Source organism: Solanum dulcamara, chromosome 5, assembly GCF_947179165.1.
Source record: "Solanum dulcamara chromosome 5, daSolDulc1.2, whole genome shotgun sequence".
Lineage (NCBI taxonomy): Eukaryota > Viridiplantae > Streptophyta > Magnoliopsida > Solanales > Solanaceae > Solanum > Solanum dulcamara.
In genome coordinates this window covers 3,542,507-3,553,864 of record NC_077241.1, presented here as the reverse complement: position 1 = coordinate 3,553,864, position 11,358 = coordinate 3,542,507, and the positions used below count along the sequence as shown (strand labels likewise).

Sequence of the window (11,358 nt, the reverse complement as noted above, 5' to 3'; positions counted from 1 at the left end):
TCTCGATTTTAATCCCGACTGTCCCCCACAGCTGGACCGTCCCGCTGCAGCATCCCCCTGACGGAATTAATCCCACTTTGATAGGATACATGGAGACAAAATCTCTCTGATTGAGTATCAAGCCTCCCATTTTACAACATACCCTTATCTTATGACATTTTAACATCTATGCTTCATGTCAAGTTTAATTTTGGAAGTTTTATTTGATCGAATATAATTCCGTAAAGCCGTACAAGCTTCATATCGTCTTGGCTATCAACTCAATATCAAACTGAAAATTCAATCCCCCATCCATTACCGGATTAACCTAGACCTCATCTAACTCAGATTTCCTCCAAGCCTGGCCTAGGCTCAATATTTTTCAGTCACTATCCGAAAGTTTTCCGGCCCGATTCCTTCCCCATTGACTTATCCATAATGACGGAGACAGATCATTACAAATATTTACAGATATTTAGTAAATTTCTTAGTCATATACATAATTTGGCAAAACATTTTGAATTCACACGAACACATAGATTACATTTTAAATCCGCTTGTTGATATAAGTATAAATGTAATTAAGTTTGTATAACTTTTTAAGAAATGTTTATGAAGTATTAATTAGTAATGTTAGGGTGCACTAAACATATAGGAATTGATAATACTCAATACTGACGTATAATATTTTCTAAGGATGTTTCTGGTTTATAATATATATCTATCACAAGTAATTTTGATATATATATATATATATATATATATATATATGATATTTTTTTATTCATATATAATTTTTCGACAAAGAATATTTATCTTACCAACAATCACCTTGCGAAACTATCTTTGTAAATAAAATTTTCTTTAAAGCATTTCAAAGTAGGTTAGCAAAGGAGATATAAAAGTATAGAAATAACTAATGAAGAAAAGAATAATAATAATAATAACAAATAATATAATAATCTAATCGAAGCAAAGGTTGAATATATATAAGGAGCTTGGAAAAAATGTGTTAGGTAACACTGACAAATAATATGATAACTAATCGAAGCAATGGTTGAATATATTTTTTATATATAAGGAGCTTTTAAAAAATGTGTTGAATAGCATGACATTTTTAGTGCATATGCAAAAGCAAAAGTTGGTCAATATAATGCAATTTGGTTTGACTAAAACACAAAAATATAGAACAAATTAGTACACTAGGTGCTTGCATTTCATATGGGTCATATCTATTTGTGTTCTTCAACATGTGCACAAATATTTTAATTACTAGTAATAATTCTTATAATTTTACAAGGAAAAAAACATGTAATATAGGTATAGCTAGCCTTTTTGTGGTGGTTTCTGAATATTTAACAGATTTAATTAATATTTAAAGGAAGAAAGTAGTAGCCATTCTTTTAACACATGTTTACAAGTATAGAGGTGTTATTTTTTAACACGACAATAAGGCAATTCTCATCATATGAACTAATTTTTTTGAGTCGAATTAGGTATAGTGTCTAATCTTTTTACTATGATATTCATTTATATCCTTGATCTACTTAATATTGAGCTCATATTATGTTATTCACGCTTTACATATCAATAGGCATCACAATTGACTCTTTCCTTACTTTTCGAGCAGGCAATATTTGGATTGGCTCAGAAATCCTCTTCACCTAAAAATCATATTATATATACAAATTCATTTTTTTTTATGAATATATAATAGACATTTGAATTTTATTAATAAAAATCTAATATCATTAGATTTAGTTGGTGAGAGTAGGTAAAAGGCATTTGCATAAAATCCTCAAAAGGGGGGAAAAGTGAAGAGGAAAAGCACAAAAAATTGCTAAATTTGACAATCCATACAAAAATCAGTACATGATATTTTCTCATACGTTTCATAGTCATTTTGTCTATATATATTGAGAGTTCACAAAACTCATGTGTTGGATCTCATTTTCATTTATTCTTATTTTTAAGAATTCAAGATGTGAGAAATTTATTTAAGATTACACGACAGATTATATTATAAGACACAAAATATAAATATAATTTTAAATTAGTGTTAAATAAAATATACCTTTAAATAGAGGTGAAATCATAATTTTAATTTTATAGATTCTGAATTTTTAAAATACAGTTTTAAATATTAATTAATAATTGGATGGTAGATTTAATATGTGAATAAATTAATGAATTCCTATATCATTTCTAGATAACTTCAAAATAAAGCATCATTCCCACTTATTTATTAAAAAAGTAATTTCCAAAAAAACACCCCACCACCCACCTACAATTGGAGCCAAAAAAAAAGAGACAACTATACAGCTTGATCATGATGGGATTGGTTCAATTTCAGTTCACATATAACATATAATATTTAAATTATTATAAAAATAAAAAAAGAAACATCAAATAAATAAATTATATTATTGGATTTGGAATTCCCAAATATATGAATAGATCTGATTATGACCATTGTGCCATGGACTTCTTGCCTCTATTTGGAACAATGCAAAGAAAGAAGGACGCATCTTCTTAATTTCCTTAAATGTGATATAAAAATAATATCACAATTATGATAGATAATAATTATGAGATTGCTAACTTCAAAATTGAAAGTTTAACCAAATGACTATAAAGTAACTATTTTAAAAAAAAAATTTAATTATTATTTCTTATTCCACAAATCAAACGATCTCTCAATTACGAGTTTAACTAGAGCGTAGAAAGCGGTTCTACAGAATCCAATAGTTTTAAATTAAATTTTTAATTATCTTGAGAAAGTAATATGTATAAATTATTAACGTAGAAATTAATAACTCAAAAAGACTAAAATTTAAAATTCATATGCTTCAAATGATATTTCACTTATGCACAGGGGCGGAACTACAGGGGTGCGAGGGGTGGCGATCGAACCCCCTTCGTCGGAAAATTGCACAATATATATACTGCGAATTTTTTTATTCATGCACAAATATTATTTTTGCATCTCCTTAACAAATGGATATTGTGGATAAGTGGATAAGGCGCCTGTGATTGAGCCTGTGGTCGCGGGTTCAATTCTTGGCAATGACACATTTGTTTACTTTTTTCATCCAGTCCCTTATTTTTTAATTTTCTTGAACCCCCTTATCAAATATTCTGATTCCGCCCCTGCTTATGCATTTAAAGACGTCTTTAGTAACCACAATGACTAAAATTCCGAATTCATTAAGTTTCAAATTCTATTTTGACTCTGACTTTAGTAATTCAACGTGATTTAAATTTTGAATTCATAAGCTTCAAATGGTATTTTCATATTTTCCTATAATGACATGTCTTTTTAGCCACATAAATCTCATACTTTTTTTGTTTCAATTTATGTGATATTCTTTCTTTTTCAAGCCGTTTAAGAAAAGTCACATTTTCTTATTTCTTTTAGTCCATCTTAAGTGAATTTGTAAGTCAATGCATACTTATTAAGAAAAAAAATTTAGGATAAAAATTAAATGTCTCTTTCCACTTTTGCCCTTTTAATTATTGTCAAATTATTCTTAAAAATAGAAATAATTCAAATTAAAATCATAAATGAGCAATCAACTCTCTTAAACTTATCAACTAAAAAATGTAAAAGAAGGGAAAAAGTTCAAATATTTATCTTAAACTTTGAACAATTCACTTATTTTGAATTATGAAAAAAATCTCAAAAATTTATTTAATATGGAATAGAAGGAGTATTTAACAACTAATTAATGGCACCATCCTCATTTTATCTTTATTGAATCTCACTTAACACTTTATTATGAAGAAAAGTCAACTAAAAATAAGCATTAAAATGCTTTTAATAAGTGCAATTTGATAAACATAACAAAATTTCTTATTCGTAGGCGTATTAACGCACTATGATTTCTTGTTCTCTGATGTATGTTATTTATGGTATTTATGTTATTATACAATAATAATATCTACTGTTTTTTTTGTGCTTTGATTATACTATTGTTTGGACCGTTTTCGTCATTTACTTATTTACTCTAATATTCTTGTCTGACCTTTTTCTATGCTTTTATTGAGCCGAGGGTCTTTCGGAAACAGCCGTCCTACATTGGTAGGAGTCAGGTCTGCGTACACTCTACCCTCCCCAGACCCCACGATGTGGAATTTCACTGGGTTGTTGTTGTTGTTGTTGTTGTTGTATCTGGTCAAATAATGTCAAATTAATTGAGACGAAGAAAGTTTTAAGTTTAAAATTACAAGTCCAAAAAATCTTTTTATATTTTATTTTTAGTCAAACTAATTAAAATCGAAAGTCTATATAAAGAAGCCTAATGAACAAATCCCCACAAACCCTCTCCAAATTCCTTCTTTTAACACTTATTATTATCCCATTAAACATGAAAATATCACAAAATTCCTCTGTTTTAATTTAATTTCTTTCACTTCTCAACTGAGAAATTAATTATCTTCTTCTGTTTTTGGTGTGTCTTAAAAAAAATGGTGACAACAAAATTCGAAACAAAATCCTCCATTGAAGTTCCCAATGCTCAACAGCAAGTTGCAGTAGCACAAAATGATAAATCTGCGCAGAATGGTGATGATCAGGTAATTAATTTATCTAAATTCGAATGAAATTAACTTGTATATACTGACAGTGACAGTGTAAAAAATATTTCGTTTTCCACTATCTATATGATTTAACATGTTCAAAATGGTAACTTATCTTATTTTTCAAGTTACTAATTTTGTTACCCTCAAAAAATGGCAAAATTCCTATTACTTTTTCTTTGTTCATATTTATCATGTGATGAGCCAGGGGGAGAAATGATATCGTAAGGGCTTCATACGAAGTTTATTCATTGAAAAATTACATATAGATAAGATTAAAGTTATTTTTTTTATTAGATATAGTAGATATTGAGTTCTTTTAATTAATTTCTTCATATGGTTATCTTTTTCTATTTTTAAAATCCTGGAGAAAAATTTCTAACTTCACGACCATGACGAGTTCATGAGGGAAATGATTGGTGCGACAAGGAACATGATAACATACGAGTTAACCATATTACTCCCTCCGTCGCTATACGAAAAATAAATGTTCATTTTTATTTGTTCGATTCAAAAAATAAGAGATTTTGTTATTTTATATTTATTTTACCTTTTATTATTTTTATTATTATTTATTTTTCAATATTTAAATGACTCAACGATTAAAAGTGATCGTAAAATTATTATTTTATTTATTACTTCTTAAAAAATGTACCAAAACATGCATATATATAGAGAGAGTTATAAAGAATATTAGGAGTTTAATACCTTCTTATAAATACTTTGTATGCCCTTTTTATTTCATTCGTTATTTGATACTCCCTCCGTTCTATTTGTTTGCACAACTCTTAAGAAAATATTAATTAGGTGTGTTATTTGACTAATATATTCTTTATTATTTTTTTAATTTTTATTTATTTATGTGCCTCTTAATTCTAGAATAATTAATCCTAAGGATAAAGTTGGAAAAATATAATGAATTCTCTCTTGATTGTTTAAATTGACAAATATTTTGGGACAATTATTTTTAGTATACATGACAACTAATATGAGATGAAGGAAGTACTTATTTTAAGATGTTAATTAGTTCGAATTTGTGTCGTATATCTTAGTTATACTTATGAGTATATTTTTAGTTTAGTTTTGGGGTTAAATCAAGATATGTTACGTTGATATAATAAATATATGAGAGTTTTTCATTTAGACAAATTTGGATAACAAAATAATCTTAATCTTTACTCTCTTCATTCGATTTTAACTGTCATTTTAGCTTTTTTCACGTCCATTATGAAATAATAAATTCAACATATAATCAAACTAGATTGGTTGTTTTATCATAAATATAATGTTATGCACTCTTCTTTAATGTAAGGATATACTTGAAAATAATTATTCATTTTAGTGTTGAATTCATAAGATGATTATTAATTTGGGACAAACTTTTTAAAGTTATAGCGATAGTTAAAATGGGAAGGACGGAATATAATTTTTACAAAATTTAACGAATATGTAGTGTATATATTATTAATACAATGGCAGAATCAGGATTATTATTAAGAGAATTCAAAAATATGAAGAAGCCAAAGAAATTCTCACTCTTTCTCTATATATATCTTTACCTGAGTTCGCCTCTGTATCAATATATAATCACTGTATAATATATGCATAATTAATATATACACAAAAATTATACATTGTTTAGACACTTATTATATATTTGTTATTCATAAATAATTTTTCTAATTTAACTTATCCTTGTTATGTTACTTTGTGTTGTGTGTGTTTTTGTTGAATGTTATGGGATTTGGTGGGGTTTACATGTTGGTTGGAAAAAGGAAAGAAGAGGTATTTTCTGCACGCCACAATGAGTGCACTAATTTTAATGACTAATTTAATTACCTTTGAATTTTGATGGAAAAAAGAAAGAAAAGAAAACACACATGCAGAGACATAAAAGATTAAAACAAATAATTGACGCATGCTTGACTTAGTTTACTTTATATAATAATCATGACAACCAATATAACTACCCCCTTTCCAAAATAAGTATAATTTTAGTTTTAAGAAAAAGATTATCCTAAAATAAATATTTCTTTAAAAATTTAAGATAAAAAAATAATATTTATTTCAAATTACACTCTTATATTAAAGAACTATTTCTCTTAATTATACGATCATTAATTAAATTATGTTGATGGTTAACTAATTGACAGACGGCAGGAAATAGTGTTTAATTTTTAAAAAATATCTAATAAATAAAAATAATTTAATAAATTATATATTGTGTTTATTGTTTTTTTAATGAACGTGAACGTTAACCTTATCTGACCCCCTTTTATGCCTTTTTTGAGCCGAGGGTCTCTCGGAAACAGCCGTCCTACCTTGGTAGGAGTAAGGTCTGCGTACACTCTACCCTCCCCAGACCCCACGTTGTGGGATTTCACTGGGTTGTTGTTGTTGTTGTTGAACTAAAGTAAAGTAATACTTATTTTGAGACGAAGAGAATATAGAAGTAGTGTAGTGGTAGCTATTTGAATAAACTATTACTTTTATCTAGTCTAGTTAATGAAGCGCATTCAAGGCAAGTTCTTAATTTCTTTTCAATTTACATGATACTTTTTAAATTTTATCATTAAAAGAATATTATATTTTATATTTATAAATAATTTAATTTTTAAATTATAATTTATCTTTAATGAGATAATTATAGCTATATAAATATCTATGTTTTTTATCAACAAAAGAGGGGAGATATTCATAATTCTTTGTCTCATAAACTAGAGGAGTGGGAGAGTTTTAATTAGTCCAAAAGTTCTTTGTTAATTATTGCTTTTTTACAAACTACTTTTGAAAAAGATTGTGAAAATTGTTTACTAAATTAAGCTACAAAAGCACTTGACAATAATTATTATACATGTATCTTTTCATGGTTACAATGTTTTTCCTAGTGTCTTATTGTCTTAATTTTACACAGATAGCTTTTAAGGAGAGAATGATGAAGTTTTCTGGTGTTGAGAACAATAGGGGCCTCTAATGTCTTTTAAATAAGTTGGAGGTGACAAAAAAAAATTTAGGATCTAAATTGTGCTATAAAATATATAGACATAATATATAAATAAATATTTAAATTTGGTCAGACAAATATGCATAAAAGTGCACATTTAGACACCTCAACTAATTGGTCTCAATTGAAAACTAAACACTTCAACAAGCTGACATGATACATGAATTTTGAAAGTGTCTAAATAATTATTTTATTAATTGGAGTGTTCAACTGACAAAAAAAAAATGAGTTGAAAGTGTCTGTGTTTGTGTATTAAGTGATTTAAGTCAGATAAGTGATGGCCTAAGCTCAAAGAAGACAAATAAAATATTTTTAATAACTCAATTTTACCTCTACTTTTTCTCCTAATTTCAGAGTTTCCAGTAATCTTTTCTTTCATCTCTGCTTTATCATTTTTAAAATTAATTAACTAACTTAAAGTCTATAAATTTGATGATAAAATAAAAAAAGCTTTTCTTAAAAAAAAAATATACTTTATGTTAAAAAGGCAAAAAGTAAAAAACAAAAGAAAATTTGTAGTGGGGTGTGTGTGAGTGTACTCTGCGAACAACAGACTCTGCTTTCTGTTGCAGAACAAAATACCATGAAAATATATATATGTACTCATATAATTTACTATTTCTTCTCTCAGTTTTCTGCAAATTTTTGATATTTTTTTAAATCTAAGCAAAAGAACAGATTCAAGAATTAAAGTTGATGAGTTCAGTGTAGGTAATTATTAAACTTTTTTTTAAAAAATAAATAAATAAAATTTCATATGTATAACATAGTTTGAGTGGAAAACAATTAATTCTGTGTTTGTGTTTCTGATGCATCTTTTATGGGTTAATTCATGTTTCTTCTTTTTTTAATTGCTTTCTTCTTACTTCTTGTTCAAGAATCTGATGACCCACTAAGCAATTTTGTATTTTTTGGTTGTTTTGCTTTTGTTTCTGTAAAAAGATTTGATTATTAGTGAAGAACTATGTCATAAGTTGGTAAAGATTGCTCCTTTATTTGCTTTAGTCAGATGATTCTTTGGGAAATTTAATTAGATAGTACATGACATGACTGTATTCGGATAGAACGCAAGTAGTTTGAATGATAAAGATTTCTCCTTTATTTGCTTTAGCTAGATGACTTTTTGAGAGAGACGATTAGACATGACATATCATAATTGTAGCTTATCGAGGATACGAATTAGGATAGCAACCTTTATTTGCTTTAGCATGATATCACCAGCACATGACACAACTTAACTAACCAAGGATATGACCTTGACAAGTGAGGCTTGCTCAGTTGGTTAAGCACCTCCATCCACGACCGGTAGGTCTTGGGTTCGAGTCACACTGGAGGGGAAGTGTGGAAACACTATAAATCCTCAAAAATGGGGGGTAAAAAAAAAAAAGATATGACCTTAGATAGAAGGTTACAGAGATGTGGATTAGGATAGAACATTAGTAAGTAGTTTGAATCTGATCTCGCTTATTCTTTCATACTAGTAATTATAGTATCGCTCTTGTAGTTTATTGTTATTCGATTTCTGTTACTTTTATTGTTATTGTACCCCGATTATTGTCTTATTTTGTTGTAGTTACTGTTTCTTTTACAAATGTTTTCTCATATTTTTCTTTAGTTAATTTTTTTGTAATGGCTTCTTCACTCTCGTTATTTTCTTTTTTATCGAAATGCTTTAAAATGCTTTTCCTTGAGCTGAGGGTCTATAGGAGACAGTCTCTCTACACACTACTCTCCCCAAACTCTACCTGTGGAATTACACTGTGTATGTTGTTCTTTACTTAATTTCAGTGAGATGGTAATGCTAAAGATTTGATGCTAAATGCAGAAAGCAAGGGACTTACCTCAAAGAGAAGCTACAATTCCAATGGGGGAGTGCAATGATGCAGAATACATAGAGATTAATGAAGTTGTTTCTTCTTCAAGGGCAAATAATGATAGGAAACTTTCACTATTGCCTTTGGTTTTTCTCATTTTCTATGAAGTATCAGGTGGACCATTTGGTGTTGAGGATACTGTACAAGCATCTGGTCCACTTCTTGCACTTGTTGGATTCTTGGTTTTCCCAATTATATGGAGTGTCCCTGAGGCACTTATTACAGCTGAATTAGGCACAATGTTCCCCGAAAATAGTGGCTATGTTGTTTGGGTTTCATCTGCATTAGGTCCATACTGGGGATTTCAACAAGGTTGGGTGAAATGGTTGAGTGGAGTAATCGATAACGCTCTTTACCCTGTTTTGTTTCTTGATTATCTGAAATCAGGAGTTCCTGCATTAGGTGGTGGACTCCCTCGTGTTATCGCGGTCATAGGCATTACTTTAGTCCTTACTTACATGAACTATAGAGGTTTAACTATTGTTGGATGGGTTGCCGTTCTGCTCGGGATATTGTCGATTCTTCCTTTTGTTGTTATGGGGTTGATCTCTATTCCTAAACTAAGGCCTACGAGGTGGTTGGTGGCGGATGTGCACAACGTTGATTGGAACTTGTATCTTAACACTCTCTTTTGGAATCTGAATTATTGGGATTCAATAAGTACTCTTGTAGGAGAAGTACATAATCCGAAGAAAACTCTGCCTAAAGCTCTGTTTTATGCTGTGATTCTAGTCGTTTTATCCTACTTTTTCCCTCTATTAGTTGGTACTGGAGCTGTTCCACTAGAACGTGACCTGTGGACGGATGGTTATTTCTCAGATATTGCGAAAATACTTGGTGGAGTGTGGCTAAGATGGTGGATTCAAGGGGCTGCTGCATTGTCAAATATGGGGACATTTGTGGCAGAAATGAGCAGTGACTCTTTTCAGCTACTTGGTATGGCTGAGAGAGGTATGCTACCCGAGTTCTTTGCCAAGAGATCACGTCATGGAACACCTCTAGTTGGGATCCTATTTTCAGCTTCCGGTGTGATTTTGCTTTCGTGGATGAGCTTTCAAGAAATTGTAGCTGCAGAAAACTTCTTGTATTGCTTTGGTATGATCTTGGAATTTATAGCATTCGTACGATTAAGGATAAAGTTTCCAAATGCATCGCGCCCTTTCAAGATACCTGGCGGAACAATCGGAGCCATCCTGTTGTGTATTCCTCCAACCATACTTGTCGGTATTGTTTTGGCATTTTCAACAGTTAAAGTCATGATCATAAGCCTTGCTGCTGTTGCAATCGGGTTGGTTATGCAACCGTGTCTTAAACGCGTTGAGAAGAAGAAATGGTTGAAGTTCTCCATTAGTCCTCATCTTCCTGACATTCATCGCGATAATGGAGCATTACTTCATTGATTGATTCTCATATGTCGTTGTATCTTTTCCTACTAACAGCACACTGCAACAACGAATATTCGTGGAGGGCATAGAGAAAAGAGATATTCCATAAGGATGATGGATGATCCTTCCGGCTTTTGAATCTTGTAAGCTTATATTTGCCTTGCTCCTCTGCCTATTCCATAAGGATGATGGCATTAGAAATAGACGATGAATATGGTTTCTCTTTTTATGATCCATGACAAGTTACTCAATGTACGAAAATGTTCAAACCCTCATTTTACTGTTACTCCTTATTTGCTAGCTCGACTTTCATAATAGCTGTTATATCCATTCTCTTTGAAACGTTTATATCTTAGTGAACGTTCATGTACCTCCACATTTTGGCTTTGCTATCATAAGGATGTAGAATTGAAGTTCTCTGTATTTGGTTTTATTTCTTGAGCTTTCGACTAGTTTTCGTTGCCCCTCTGTTTTGATAGAGATTTTGCTTATAAAATCTGGACTAGTTGGAGTGACTTCTATTTGAAGATGTTGTTTT

General features: G+C 29.8%; 1 protein-coding gene across 3 annotated transcripts; it reads left to right on the top strand.

Annotated features, from left to right (window-relative positions):
- The first annotated feature begins 4,308 nt into the window (after positions 1 to 4,308).
- On the top strand, positions 4,309 to 11,341 carry LOC129888818 (probable polyamine transporter At1g31830). Of its 3 annotated transcripts, none has more exons than XM_055963845.1 (2): positions 4,309 to 4,554; positions 9,387 to 11,341. In XM_055963845.1, exons 1-2 carry the CDS (start codon positions 4,447 to 4,449, stop codon positions 10,833 to 10,835), a joined length of 1,557 nt encoding a protein of 518 aa, XP_055819820.1. In that variant the 5' UTR covers positions 4,309 to 4,446; the 3' UTR covers positions 10,836 to 11,341. The 3 variants fall into 3 exon arrangements, with proteins under 3 accessions (XP_055819820.1, XP_055819821.1, XP_055819822.1); XM_055963846.1 differs by lacking the exon at positions 4,309 to 4,554 and adding an exon at positions 8,166 to 8,272; XM_055963847.1 differs by lacking the exon at positions 4,309 to 4,554 and adding an exon at positions 8,190 to 8,268.
- Positions 11,342 to 11,358: the final 17 nt, after the last annotated feature.

Excerpts from the sequence above, each read along its gene's own strand:
- LOC129888818 (XM_055963845.1), top strand. The coding sequence starts at position 4,447 with ATGGTGACAACAAAATTCGAAACAAAATCCTCCATTGAAGTTCCCAAT. Across the intron at positions 4,555-9,386 it reads CGCAGAATGGTGATGATCAG|AAAGCAAGGGACTTACCTCA; the intron begins GTAATTAATTTA and ends TGCTAAATGCAG.